The sequence below is a fragment of the Lycium ferocissimum genome, chromosome 7 (genome assembly GCF_029784015.1).
Source record: "Lycium ferocissimum isolate CSIRO_LF1 chromosome 7, AGI_CSIRO_Lferr_CH_V1, whole genome shotgun sequence".
Taxonomy (NCBI): domain Eukaryota; kingdom Viridiplantae; phylum Streptophyta; class Magnoliopsida; order Solanales; family Solanaceae; genus Lycium; species Lycium ferocissimum.
The window spans coordinates 26,535,279-26,550,315 of record NC_081348.1 but is presented as its reverse complement, the minus strand read 5'-3'; the positions used below and the strand labels follow the sequence as shown (position 1 = coordinate 26,550,315).

The window sequence follows — 15,037 nt, the reverse complement described above, 5'->3', positions numbered from 1 at the left end:
TTGGAAATTAGAATTGTGTTTGGACATGAATACAACATGAAAAAAATGTTGTTGTGTGAGAGTGATTTGGAGTGAAAAAAGGTCTTTGGAGTTTTTTCAACTTCAAGTTGAAAGTTGAATTCCGGAAAAGGAGTGTCCACTTAGCATTTTTTTCTTGGGTAAAAAAAAGTGTCCACTTACCAAATCAAAAAAGAATTAACTTTGTTTTTCCATATTTACCCCTATTAAGTGTTGTGTGATTAAATCTCAATACATATTTAATTAAGGACAGTTTAGTCAATTACTTATTTTTTCTAGAAGTTAGTATTTTCTTAAGGAGTGGACACTCTTTTTGATCCAGAGGGAGTACTATATAACAGCATCACCTATAAAATACTAATTATATTCTCATCTTTGTAATAAGCTTTAATTTAATTGGTGCTTAATCCAGACAATAAAAAGTAAAAACGATACCTAATTAACTTAATGTCACAGGTTGTACTATATTGATATTTGTAAAAAAAAATATGTAGTACACCGGAGTGTGTGTGTATTTGTATTATATATATTTTATTAATAGTTTTTTTAGTTACATAGGTGAGGGGAAGGAGATTACAACGTGGGATTCGAACCCTCACCAATAAGGTGAAAGTTCAGGTGCCTCCAACCAACTTAGCTACTAGATCCCCACTTACCGGAGTATACAATTGAAATCTTTTTGTTTGTTAATTAAGAATCCCAAATGACATTTGAAGCTTCAGGATTATTGGGATTTAGAGCATGATTGCCGGTAAGGAACAGGCACTCAATGGTCATCGTTCATAAGTGTCTCGAGATCCCACTTGATAATGCCCATATTCTACAATGTATGAACAAGTCTTATTGTTACTATAATTTTAACCTAAAAATTGTTTAGCGAAAACTAAATAATTGAAAATACCCTAAGGCGCAGCTTAAAATAAAAGCACTGCTCTAATTGTCCCAACAAGGAAAAAAAAAACAATCGTATAGAGAAGAAGAAAAGGAAAAAGTTCAAATATCATAGGTGGCATGGATGAGACTAGTGAAGTCTGACTTATTCTCCATTTTGAATTTCCTCCTCTCCAATTTACGTATTATTTTCTTTAATTTTTTTCTTTTTTTTTTTCTCTTAGGGTTTGTGTTCAATAAAATAATTGCAGAGAAGCTAGTAAGTAGGAAGACATTAAATTGTCAAACAGGTAGGAAATGCAGATGTAGAAGTAGTCGAAATAGTTGAACTGACCGAACAACTCAAATATTTTTCTAAAGATGTCATGTGAAAATTCATCGACTTAATTAATTGGAAGGAATTGCATTCGACTGTTCTGACAGTTGACTATCTAACATCTCCTTCAAGCTTTTTGGCAAAAATTCAAATTTGAAATGTAAATTGTTACTAGTTGTTTGAAGCTAGATTTGTATATTTAACGTCTGTCCAATTTTCCCCTAAAAGTTTGAGAAAGAGGCAAATACTCAACAAAACTATTGATAAAATACTTCACTTTCATGTATTTTTCTACCGAATTTATCAAAAAGAATCAAAATGTCACTCGACTATTGAATATTATTTAGCAAAATCATTTTTGTAACAAGAAAGTCACTTCTCTTTACCTATATCACTCAAAAGTAACTCTACACGAATTTATATAAATCTGGCCAACAACTAAAGATTGATGTGGCATTTCATTTAGTCCACGTGACTTTTTTTTTTTTTTTTTTTCTAATCCACATGGAATTAATGACTATTATCACTCAAAAACTAATCCGACCCGCCCCAAACCATATTAGAACCCAAAACCCGAATAAAACCCTGGCCCTCTCAAACAAAATTATGTACATGGGGTATAAGCTATTGGGCAAGTCGCAGGAATGTCCTTATTTTGGGGTGGTCTTTAATTTTTGGCTTTCACCTAATATCATGAGATTTAGGGTTCCGGCTCAGTAAAAAAAAAATCGCAAGACAGAGTTTTGTAGCAAAGTTAGACCTATTCGGGCCAAAGTTAGGCCTCAGGCAGAATGCCTGCAGGTAGAGTTTTTCATTCAAAATTCTGCTTGAGGTACTCTGCCTTACGAATCCAAACCTCTGTCTTGCGAAATTCCCTTTTTAAAAAAAAAAAAAAAAACTGAGTTAGGATTCGAACCCAAAACCTTGAGGTATTAGGTGAAGGACAAAAAATAAAGACCACCAATTTGAGGGACAAAAATTAAATACCACTGCTTTTGAATGGCAATCCGCACAATAAAAAATGTAAGGTATTTCATCCCCCGCGTATGGATACTGTTACTAATTAACTTCATTGGATAGCCCAACCCAAACTCATTAAAGCTAATAAATTGACTGGAGCAGGGCTGATCATGCTTAGTTTGTAATGGGCTGAACCTTCTCTTTTTTTATCTTAACCCTACGCGATTAACGGAAGAATTGCATTTTTTTTTGTGCGGATTGCCCTTCAAACCCACAGGTCTTTAATTTTTACCCCTTAAATTGCTGCTCTTTAATTTTGTCCTTCCCAAAGTGGCTAAAAATATTGCGAGGTTCTGAGTTCAAACCCCCGCTCAGTCCAAAAAAAAAAAAAAAATTGCAAAAAAAAGCTTTCGCGAAACCTTTGCCTGCCAAACATTTGCCTGAAATTTGGCTTATTCGGGCAAAAGTTAGGCCTTAAGGGAAGGGTTTTCCACCAAGGAATAGTGTGGGTGCCCTCACGACTCACTAATTGGGTCGTGACATCTTTGATCGATTATCCCGGCTTACATATTTTTTTCATCCTCCTGCTCTTAAGGCCTAACTTTTGCCTGAATAGGCCTAATTTTGGGCAAATGTTTGCCTTAAGTCAGACCTCTGCCTTAAGGCCTAACTTTTGTCCGAATAGGCCTAATTTTGCTACGGAACTCTACATTGAGATTTTTTTTTTTTACTGCGTCGGGGTTCGAACCCTAAACCTCATGATATTAGGTGAAGGCCAAAAATTAAAGACCACCCCTGAATAGGGACAATCATGCAAATTGCCCAAGCATGGTTTGTCGTTCAAATAGGTGATCTTTACCCTTCAAAATCTAACTTATGTCTAGTGGGGCATAAGTTCTTTAATGGCAGGGTAATAGCTTGTGAGATATTATGATACGAAAATATAAACTTATGTCTCGCAAAAAAGTTATTTGCCTCAAGAGGTAAAAAATAAAAAGTACCACAAGATAGTGAAAAAAGTGCAAATGACCCCGGTAAGTGGATTAGGTTAATCTTATGGGCTTGACGGTTGTTATATGACAGGGATATATCGGATTCCTATAGAATAAAAAGGCTTAATGCATATGCAGCCCCCTTAACTTGTGATTTTTTTTTTCATTTTGGCACCTCAACTAAGTATTGTTCCTATTAAACCCCTGAACTCGTCCTCAAGTGTGTCTATCAAACCCTCTAAATCTGATTTTTATTAGAAGCAAAAATTAAATTGTGGTAATGAAGATGAAGTAATATTTTAGACGTATGGTAAGCTATTCTTTAGGTCATGGATGATCGGTTTCTGCCGGGTTCGCTCTTCCTTTGCCAAATTAATTAAGAGCTTACTCTTATTTTCCCTCTCAATCGCTGCTAATCTTAGCTATAAGATGGCATAATTAAATTAGAATATATATTAGCGTGATGTTACATTGAAGATAGAATACTATGTGAGTCAGATTGTGTTTGATAGACACACATGAGGACGAGTTCAGGGATTCAATAGGAAAAACACTTAGTTAAGGTGCCAAAATGGAAAAAAGGGACAAGTTCCGCAGGCTTCATATGCATTAAGCCAATAAAGAAACACTTTTTTGTTCCATTAATTTTTCTTTAATTTTTTAATTACATTAGGAGAAGGAGAGGGAAGGGAAAAAGGAAAGGGGATACACCGGATACTATGCTGTTAATTAACCTCCGCCTCAATTGTGGAGAGTAGAGAACTCACCACCTAGCCCTCAACCATATATTCAACTAGTAAAGATGACAACGCTTCGCGCGGGTATATCTATAAATTTAGAATGATTTAAAAATAAATTAAATGGACATGGAAAAATATATTTTTTTACTTAGCGTCGAGATTTCTTTTTACTGACAATACAATTACAAAAGAAAGTCCGCCAAATAACTTTGACACCCTAAAAATTGATCTAAAGAAAAATAATTATCTTTTTGGATTGAGTAACCAAAAAAACTCAAGTACATATATTAGCATCAATACATACACAGATGTCACTCATCCATGAAAATAGACTCATTATTATTCAAAATAAATTAAAGAACTAAATAGACAATATGAATTATTCATAGATTTTAATTAAATTTCATACACATATAAATAAATTATGAATAATTTAACTCTGTACCTTTCTTATTTCATAGTCAACAACTAAAAAACTCATGGAGGAAGATCCTAGTTTTCTGAGAGCATTCATAATAGTTCTTTAACTTTGGTTCTAATAATCCCAAATGACTCCTATTTTCACCAGGAAAAAATAAAATATTAGAATTTAAGGATATTTGAGAAGATAGATATATAATCAGCGATTAAACATATTTACTGGCCTAGATATTTTAACTAACATACAAAAATGAGGAAAAAGCTTCAATTTCATGATATTGCACACTAAACTTGAAAGCGACATAATATTATAATTTTGTTTTTGACATGAGAAGAAGATAGGAAGTTATTTACAAAAAATCTATAAAAATCATCCCTCTTAAAAGAAATATTATTACCCACCTCCTGCTTATAATTTTTTCCCGTACATGCACATTATTGTTAGAAAAAGGAATATCACATTTATTTTAAACTCACATATATTTTCTGAATACAACGAAATATCAAGAGTTTAATGTGTAATAAAAAAAATTATAAAAATTAAATCAGGGTTAAGTATCAATCTAGTTTTTCTCTTCATAATCTATTTTTTCTGCACAAGCACAAGAAATTCATCAAAATTCACAAAAAAAAAATGATATTTTTCTTTTAAAAATATAAATCGGGGTTAAGTATCAATCTCAAAAAAATAATTGGACCCATTTAACTTAGTTTATTTTTCTCATGTTAAAAAAAATAGTTGGACTCTATTTTTTTCTACACAAGCACAAGTAATATCCTTTCTAATATTTAAGAACTAGCTATATTATTCAAATTTTACAATTCATAGCTATCCCACTTTTTACTAATTAACTGTGCTGCCCTCATATCCCTACATACACACTACATGTTTATCTCTCTTCCTAAATATACTCTCTCTTCCTAAATACACAACAATTAACTCCCCAATTCTCTCAATTTCTTCCATTATTCAAATCAGTTTCTATCACATCTTCAATTCTCATATTCGTTTTTCACTCTCCCATATTTCCTCATTATTCAAAATGTATCACATCTTCAATTCTCATATCCGTAGAAACTTTACTATTATGAAGATTTGAGAAATCACAAAAAAGATGAGAAGAAGAGGAAAAAAAAGTCATGGAGAAACAATGTTGTTAATGGAGATGACCCAAGATGTCGAATAAAAAAAGAGAATCAAAATGACATTAGGTGGTGTAGCATCATCTAGGAGCAAGAGAATAAGTTGGTGGTATAGAAACACCTCTCAAAGTGTTTGATAAAATGTAAGATATGTATTAACAAACAGTATATTTAATTTTCAGAGTATTACTTCACTGTATTTCAATGTATTTATCTTTTTTTTTTTTTTTTGCGTAAATATAGTGAATGTTCCAAATATATAGCCTATTTTTGCTCCACTTTGTTTTCATGATTTTGTAGCCAACATTTTGCTAAAAACAATTTCGATATATTTCATTATATTCCATTGTATATACGCAATACAACTTTATATTTCTTAAACAATCAACCATATTTTATTGTATTCCAGTTGTTTTTTTTTATTTTTTTATTTTTTTATTTTTTGTATTTGGAAGTTTTAGATCTTTAGTGGTTTTTGAATTCAAAAAGTTTTGATTGTGATAAAAGTTGAGAGATATCCGTGAGCTGTTATAGAAGAACAACCGTTATGCGTGATTTATGGGAAGTTTTAAATTGAATCCTAGATTTTTTTTTTAAAAAAAAAATTGTTTCATAAATTATAAGTTGACTTGTATTTCACTGTATTTCATTATATTCCATTGTATATATGCACACTACAACTTTTGAATGGAGTGATTTTGTTGAGTTTTTTTGAATTCAAAAACTTTTGAATGGAGTGATTTTGATTGACATACGTGAGCTGTTATGGAACCTCATAAGATTTGCGTGAATCATGGAAGCATTAATACAAATTACCATTTAATTTGAAAAAGATTTTTACTTAAATAGATCTAAATCACAATTGATATTATAGTTATAAGCATAATTGTAATTTTTCAACTTGTAGCTATAAAGTTAGAAGCTGGAAAAGGTAGTTATTTGTGTAAGTTTCACTTTCTTTTAACCTATGAATCACCCAAATGTTGTACACGTAGAAAATTTACTATTTGAAAATCAAGGAAAGAGATTAATAAGACATTATCCCTCTCAAAAAGTAACGAATGGTAACAATTATTATATGGATCTGTCAATAAAATATTCAACAACAACAACAACATATTCAGTGAAATCCCACAAAGTTAATAAAATTTAATAATTATAAACAGAATAGGTAGAACGAAATACTGCAAACTAACAGAAAACAATAAATAAAGATCTAAATCACAATTGATATTATAGTTATAAGCATTTGCAGTTGGAAAAGGGGTTGACTTCTCGAATACCAAAAAGCTTTTAAAGGATCCCTTTCGTGGTATGAATATGTAACTGTTATAGAGAAAATTAAGTTAGTATAATAACACATTGACACAAGATCTAAAAGGAAAAAAGAAAAGATATTTTTACAACATGCACCTTGTTTTGAAGCCTCAATCCATATATAAAGGTCTTGGCCACCATTTGAAACCCGCCGGATCAATCAGATCACCGAACAAAAGGGCACATCCACTTCCTTGTCCTCTAATATCTAAATATGAGTAAGCCATACACGAACAATTTTTCAAGCATGCATTCCTGCACTCTTGAAGATTCATAGTACCATTACCCAAATCAAATGTTTATTTCCAGACCATGTTCTTATCCTCTTTGCTTCCTGGAAAGGCACATTCATGTTGCTAACAATACTTACTACGTGGATTTAAAGACGGAAAATTTAGTATCCATGTTTTTGTCTTTTCAAATTCACAATACATATTGACCAAGTTATATGAATGAATTGATTTCATAATAAAGTTGCAAACTTGCAATAAGTACCCAATTAAGTAGGGAAGAAAAAAGAACCCATCTTTTAGAGATTTTTTGGCTTCTTAAAAAGCCGTTTTGGCAACGGATGAACATCTATCATTTTGGCTAATCAAGACCATGTTTTAATGGCATTAACTGAGAATTAGTGGGGTATTAAAACCTTACTACAGTAAACGTACAATTGTAGAGAATGGAAGAAAAATATTAAACTTTGTTAACATAGCACATAAATGGGACAAAAAAAGAAGGAAAAATACCAAAAAAAAGGAGATAAAAGATAAATATGTTTCTTGGCCATAGAGAAGTGCTATATAGGATTGTCTATTCCTGACTTTATATTATATATTGATGATTATTTTTTAGTGCTCCATGCCTTTATTTTTTGTATATCTTTTTTCATTATTTTTTTATGCGTAACCTCACGAGCAAGCCCAACCCGATCTCATCAAGCCAGCAAGCCTTCTGGAGCAGGGCTGAGAAAGCTCAGTTTTAAATGGGCTGAAATTTCTTAGCGTAATCCTACATGATTAGTGGGTTAGGTTGAGCTAACTTCATGACCAAGCCCATCTTGATGGTTGTTAATAAGATAGGAATATATTCGGATTCCTATAGAATTACTTTTCTTTCAACTGATTCCTATAGAATTAATTTGAAGTAACAAAAGCGGGGATAATCTAGAATCCACTTGCTATACCTGTATAGTAAACAATTAACTAAAGTTCTTTGTTCAGTATTTTACTAAAAACCATATCTTAAGTACTCGCCAGTGTCTAGGATTGGTTTATCCCTATAAAACAATAGAGTCCCAACGATACCAAATGTGCAGAGAGTAAAAGCGCAAAAATGTTTTTTTATTTATAAAAAAAAAGACCACTTTAATTTATTCAATTTAACTATTTTCCTCGAAGTTCACAAAATCAAATTAAAGCATCCAAATCAAAAAGAAGAAATTGCACGAATCCCCTTCAAATGGGGTGGTCTTTAATTTTTGGCCTTCAAATGGACCGGCGGTCTTTAATATTTGTCCTTTAGCAATCGAATATCGAATTTATGCTTAGGGGCTAGTGGACATAAGTTCTTTAGTCATGGAGCGTAACTCATGGATTATTATGATGCGAAAATGTAAGCTTATGCATGCCCCGCGAAAAAAATGTTTGTTATGAAATATTAAAAAAAGGAGCACAAAATAGGGCATAAGTGCCAATGACCCAACCAAAAAAAGAACAATATAAAAGGAAGACAAATTTCATAAAATCCCAGAAAGGAGAAAACAGAAATGCTGATCATCACAAACTTTCCACAACACTTGTTACCTTTATTCAAACTCTCTTCTTCTCTTTCAATTTTCTTCCTCTACTTCTTCTACACTTTCCTACTCTTTGCTACAACCCCTAATAATCACCTTGTTAAAGCTCACACTTTTATCTATGCTGGTTGTTCACAAGACAAATATGAACCAAATTCTCCTTTTGTTTCAAGCTTAAACTCTCTACTCTCCTCAATAGTTAGCTCCTCTTCTCAAACTCTTTACAATAGCTATGCTCTTGGAAATGACAGTGCAGCCCCTCAAGAATCGACTATTTACGGTTTGTACCAATGTAACGGTGACCTACAATTAAGAGACTGCTCAACATGTGTGGCAAGTGCAGTTAGCCAAATGAACATAGTTTGTCCTTACAATTTTGGGGCTATTTTGCAATTAGATGATTGTTATGTGAGATACGAGCACGAAGATTTTCTTGGTAAATCGGACACGAGTTTAAGGTACTGTTCTTAAAGAGAGACACTTTTATTTGTTTAATTATACTATCAACACATACGCTTCATCACGTGTGAGCCTGATTCTTTTTGTCATGGCCAAACACATGAAAAAACACCTGAAAACACGTCTTGCTGCTGTGATAGCATGTTGAAGTGTGTGACAGTCTAATCTAAAAGCTTAAACCGTTAGAGAGCGCACACTTTTATTTACTTAATTATATTTTCAACAGGTACAACAAGTGTAGCAAGAATCAACTTCGAGGAGATAGTGAATTCGTTAGGCATAGGGATCAGGTTCTTGCTGATTTAATGCAAGGTGGTGGTGGGGTGGCAGGTTTTAAGGTTAGCAGTTCGGGTTCGATTGAAGGATTTGCTCAGTGTTTGGGTGATTTGAGTCCGGAAGATTGTTCTGCTTGTGTTTCTGAAGCTGTTATGAAGTTAAAGGACATGTGTGGTGCTGCTGCTGCTGCTGATGTTTTTTTGGGTCAATGTTATGCTAGATACTGGGCTTCTGGCTACTCTCACTCCTCCCGTAAGTATTTAACTTCTGTACGCTGATAGTATAAAATGATTATCTAAAAAAGATTTACGAGTAACTCTATTCATGAAAAATAGAATTAATAGCTTAGAGACAAGGTAAGTTATCTGCCACATTAACCGATTAAAATATATTAACAGTTTAAAAGCTCTTTGCACTATCTATATAGTATAAGTTAAATTCCATTGTTTTCCTTTCATTTTTTAGAGTGATACAAGGTTGGCAGAAGAGTTTTTAGCTGGTTTATTCAATAGGAAAGTTAAACTTGAAACTCATGCATGATATTAAAGTGTGATACTCATATTATAGGTTTTTTTTTGTTATCTTGTGAATTGTAGTTACATACAAAAAAAATTAGTTATTCAGTTTATGGGGATTAAAACTTTCAATATGAATAAGGAAATTATACTATTGCGTAAATTAGATATGAAACCATTTTTTTGGGTCACAACTCCTTACGTTTATTAGTAATTTTGTGGGAATTTCCTTGAATTGATTTCTTTTTTAATTACTTCAGCTTTATTTCTTTTGTAATCGGTTTTGTGTTTCGAATTAGCAAATTCTTCTGAATTTATCCGCAAGGATAAGGGTTCAAGCATTTCTCCTTTACTTATATAAGGCAGGATAAAAAAAGAATCACTCACATTTTTCAAAAACAGATTATATAAAAATGTTCTTTTCCTACAGCATAAAGTTAGGAATAATTCACTTTATTTGATATCTCAAGGGAATTTGGCCATTATTATGTCTCTTTTTGTTTTTAAAGTTGTTATTCCCTCTTTCTTTTAAGCTTCACCAGCCACTTTGTTCCTATCGCACATAAAGCGCCTTTATATCATTTCAAGATGGCCTCAAGTAGCATTTGTGCAAGAAAGTAGATCAAAACCCCTACATAAAACAGAGTTCATAATGCTTCATCATATCTTCTATGATTTGCCTTAAAAGTAGCACTTCAATATTGCCAATAAAAAACGGTAAGTAAGAATAACCTAGAAGCAGCCATCTTGAAAGAGCGCATAATAATTCATTGATCAGGCAATCGTGTATTGAAGACGAACGGGCCAACCGATATGCCAAATTAAAGCTGTTAATGTCAAAGTACATAGAGTTGAGCTTTAGTCATCCCCGTAATTACATGAGTAACATTTTCTCAAAATACGTTATCTCTGTAATTATATAATTATATTATTGACCTCTTTTCATCCAAAAAGATTAAAAAAGCGATGAGTTGGGACTCAGGAGTGCATTAATTTTTAATGAATTCGGACATCGACCACTTCATTTTAAAAAGCCAACATATAATACGTTTCGACACTATATAAAAGTTCAATAAATCACAATTTTATAGTATGATTTAAAATATTTAGATAAGTATTTCAAAATTGTTTTAATAAATTGTTTGACTCGTCAAATAATAAAAATATCATATAAAAATCGATAAGACTGACTAGAAAACAAATTTTCTCTTATCCCTAACTTATAACTTTATCGTTGGAATTTAGTTGACATTGATCCTCTGAAAATTTTCATGATAGTGGGGTTTTCGCTAAACATAACAAGAGAATATTACCAAAATTAAGATGCAAATTTCTTTATGTTTAATGTAAGAGCTAATTATGTATACATATGTGAACAGATCCATCCAACGATGACGAAGTAGGGAAAACAGTAGCAATAGTCGTAGGAGTATTAGCGGGTGTTGCTGTTTTCATCGTTCTTCTCTCCTTTTGCCGCAAGTCTCCAGGTAAACTTTTATACATTCTTTATGCTGTGCCAAAATTAATTTTTTCTTATCGAATTTATGAGTTTACATTACAAGAGAGATTCAACAATGGGTTCGCGATTTCGAGTTGAATGCAATACTTAATTCATAATCGAATTTCTTATATAAAGATTAAGAATATTAAGAATAGGTAAAGTTAATCAGTATAGATATTTAATTACTTAATACATCTCTTTAATTAACTTAGTATTCACATTGTCATAATTTGAATCCTTCATCGTACCAGAGATAACTTCATTATACACAATTTTTGGTCTGCCATGTGGGCTGTGCTCTCAATCTCATTACAATGTTTTAAATTTGCATCTTTCTTGATTAATCATTGTAGGGTAAAATGAGAGAAGGGAAGCTCAAGCATGGTTCAAGGAGGTGGAAGGTGGATTTCTGTGGGTTCATTTGTTAATTAGGAGCAATTATGAGTTTCACCACCTGTTTCTTTTTGTTAATTTATTAAATGCAAATTGTTGGTGTGTGAAGTTCTATTTGTTTATAATTCGGAGCTATCAAGAGTCCACCTACTTTAGTTAATTTATACTAGACACGATCTTTTAATATATCCAAAGTTGAATTTTATCTTTTGGCATATATAAAACAGCAATATCAGCATTCAGCAGTGACTGATTACACCATCTTTGGCATAACGAATCGCAATCCTTTGTCAGCCAATTCCATTTCAATGAGACAAACTTTAGTGGGAATTAATTAGTTCTTTTCTTATCGAATGCAGAATTCAGCATATTGTTAGATTCTTCTACAATATTAACTAGGGAATAGCTTTTCTTCCATAGGTTAAGACAATTTCCATTTTATGAGCTGATTTATAAGGTTGAGTTAGGTTTATTGTTCATACTAGTGAATTAGCTCGCGCTTCGCGAGATCGTTAAAGAAAATTATTTATGACTGAATTTATTGTTATAATTATTATAAAAAACTAGTATTTATATATTCTTTTGATCAAGTTTAACCCCCATCTCTTTGAGTGAATTCATAGCCTTCCAAGTTCCATCCATTTCTTGCACTTATAAAAAGCAAAAGACAATCAAAAACAAAAACAAAAAAAATCTAGACTTGATGGAATGTGATGGGGAATGGAGACATTGTATCCACTTACATATATAGAAGCATGTGCCGAATGATATGAGTCATTTTAACTTTTCATTAATTGAAAGAATACTTTCAACCTTCATTTCTTCCGCGTTTTAAATATGGAGGTGTAAAACCTTCACCTTCACAAAATACAGTATATACTTTTTCTCAATAATTTCAATAATATAAAAACTCTGATTACAATGCAAATGTTTTCTCAATACATGAATTTAGATAATTAATCAAGATAATGTGTCTCATATGATAAAATAATGACATATCTTGTTATGTCATTAGCCATAATTGGATGATATCATGTATCATATTAAACAAAAAAAAATGATATTTATCATATTGAACGGTTCAATTTAGAAAAAGAGAGAGAAAATTCAACACAACATATAGTTTTGTTAATATTAATTTAAAAATAAATATAAAAAAACAAAAAACATAAACACAAGGAAGTTTTGTCCCTTTTCATTGTTTTCATCCTTGGTATTATATTCTTTATTCATTCATTTTTTTTTATATATATATTTGAGAATTATTTTATTTTCAAAAGGTATAAGATAAAGGAAAAGTAGAGAAGATACTACGCTTAAAATTCTAAATGAAAATAGTGAAAGTATCACTTTTTAATATATTGAAAGAAAAAATTTAAGATAACTTTTAGTTTTTTAATGGTTTCTATAATATTGTTAAATCACAAGGAAACAAAATATAGTCAATTCCAAACAATTAAGGCAAAAACATTAGAAAATAGGCTATTCATTCATAAGATTTAAACTATTATACAGAAAATAACACAAAATTACCATTTCCCAAAGTGAAAGAGACATAGTTAGTTGTTCCAATTCTGATTCAAGTTCTTTCTTCAAAATCTTTAACCATGTCCATTCTTTCTAATATATTCCTGCATCGAAATATAAAGAACAAATATTAGCAATATTACCCAAAAACACACACACACACACACACACACACACACACATATAAGAAATAAAAATTTCCAAGCACAACATGTAAGAACGTTATAGACTATTTGATCACAAAGTTTCTCCATTCAATTGTAAATCCAAAAATTGTACATCAAAAAATTTAACTAAGTCTTACATATCTGAAGAGGTACTTACATATATACATTTATGTATTTAGTGGGTAAATTTTACTAAAAAAAAAAGAAGTGTAGATTTGAATCTTGCCACAACACTCTCTCTCCTTCTCCTTAAACTTAATCTGCTCTAAAACAGTCCATGCAATATTATCTTCAAATCAGTAGCAGTAAAAGCTTGATCACTGATGATAGGATTTTATGTGTGCCTGCATGAAAAGAAGAAGCAAATTAGTCTTCCCAAAAAGTAATGAGCGTGTAACCATCGTTTTTCATAATAGACTTAAAAATTCTCTTGAGGAATAATTTTAACAATATCTTTAAAACTAAAATAATCCAAATCAGCAAATTCACAAATCAAGCAACCTGCAATAATCAACAAAGCTAAAGTTATAAAATATAAAAAATCATAGAAAAAGTGGAAGAACGAAACACTAGAAACCGACACTCTAAGCACATGTAATATTCCAATTGTCAATAATTAAATTAGGAAAAGCCTCAAACAAAGATCAACAATATAACATTCCCAACTTAGATTAATGGAAATGGGAAAAAAAAAAAGAATAATAACAATTGACTTCTAATTTTAAGCATTTCTGGAAAAGGTTTCAAGTACATTGCAAAACACAAAATCTACCTAAAAAGAAAATGGGAAGAAGAAAGGAAAAGGTAGATTAAGAAGATTGTTTGTTGCAGAAAACGGAGGAATAGAACTATAGAAGGAATAGAGGAGATTTCAGGAAAAGAATTAATTTCTTCAGTTTCAAAATGGCTCTACCACTTTTCATTATCATTTATTAGTGCAATTCTTTATTGCCTCACATACTCGTTCTTCACTTTGTAGGTAACGGTGCCCATACTATGACTCTTCGTTATTCTCAATTGTTTACTATAATAATTTATTGCCTTTATATAGGCTTTTAAATATAATCAATGAGAAGAATGATGCAAATATATATATATTTAAAAGCCTATATAAAGGCAATAAATTATTATAGTAAACAATTGAGATATATATATATATATATATATATATATATATATATATATATATATATATATATATATATATATATATAGATAGATAGATAGATGGATCCTTAAAATTGAATTGAATGAGTAGAATGAGGGGAATGTTCATTGCTTTTACTCATAATAAATTTAATACAATGTAATCACAATAATTATAGGGGAAGTGATGGAAAAAATAATGACATTAAATGGTGAGTGAGTCTTTATTGTGAGTGAGTGATGAAACCTTTAATATTTTATTTTATTTAGTAAAATAGAAAAATGAAGAGGAAATGTCAAAAAAATTGAGAAAAAAGATAAATGTCAATGGAGGCCATAGAGAGGTGCCACATATGATTGTCTATATCTAGCTTTATATTATATATAGATTCGTAACATGATAGCAGAATTGGACACATTATTAATTACTCTTGGTTATTTTCATTTTAGGCGTCTATTTTATT

The 15,037-nt window shown here is 31.1% G+C and overlaps 1 protein-coding gene across 1 annotated transcript; it reads left to right on the top strand.

The window, feature by feature from the left end:
* Positions 1 to 8,506: 8,506 nt before the first annotated feature.
* On the top strand, positions 8,507 to 11,938 carry LOC132064076 (plasmodesmata-located protein 8). The gene is made up of 4 exons (XM_059456937.1): positions 8,507 to 9,047; positions 9,275 to 9,576; positions 11,219 to 11,326; positions 11,694 to 11,938. The coding sequence occupies exons 1-4, from the start codon at positions 8,560 to 8,562 to the stop codon at positions 11,696 to 11,698; spliced, it is 903 nt and encodes a 300-aa protein (XP_059312920.1). The 5' UTR covers positions 8,507 to 8,559; the 3' UTR covers positions 11,699 to 11,938.
* The last annotated feature ends 3,099 nt before the right edge of the window (positions 11,939 to 15,037 follow it).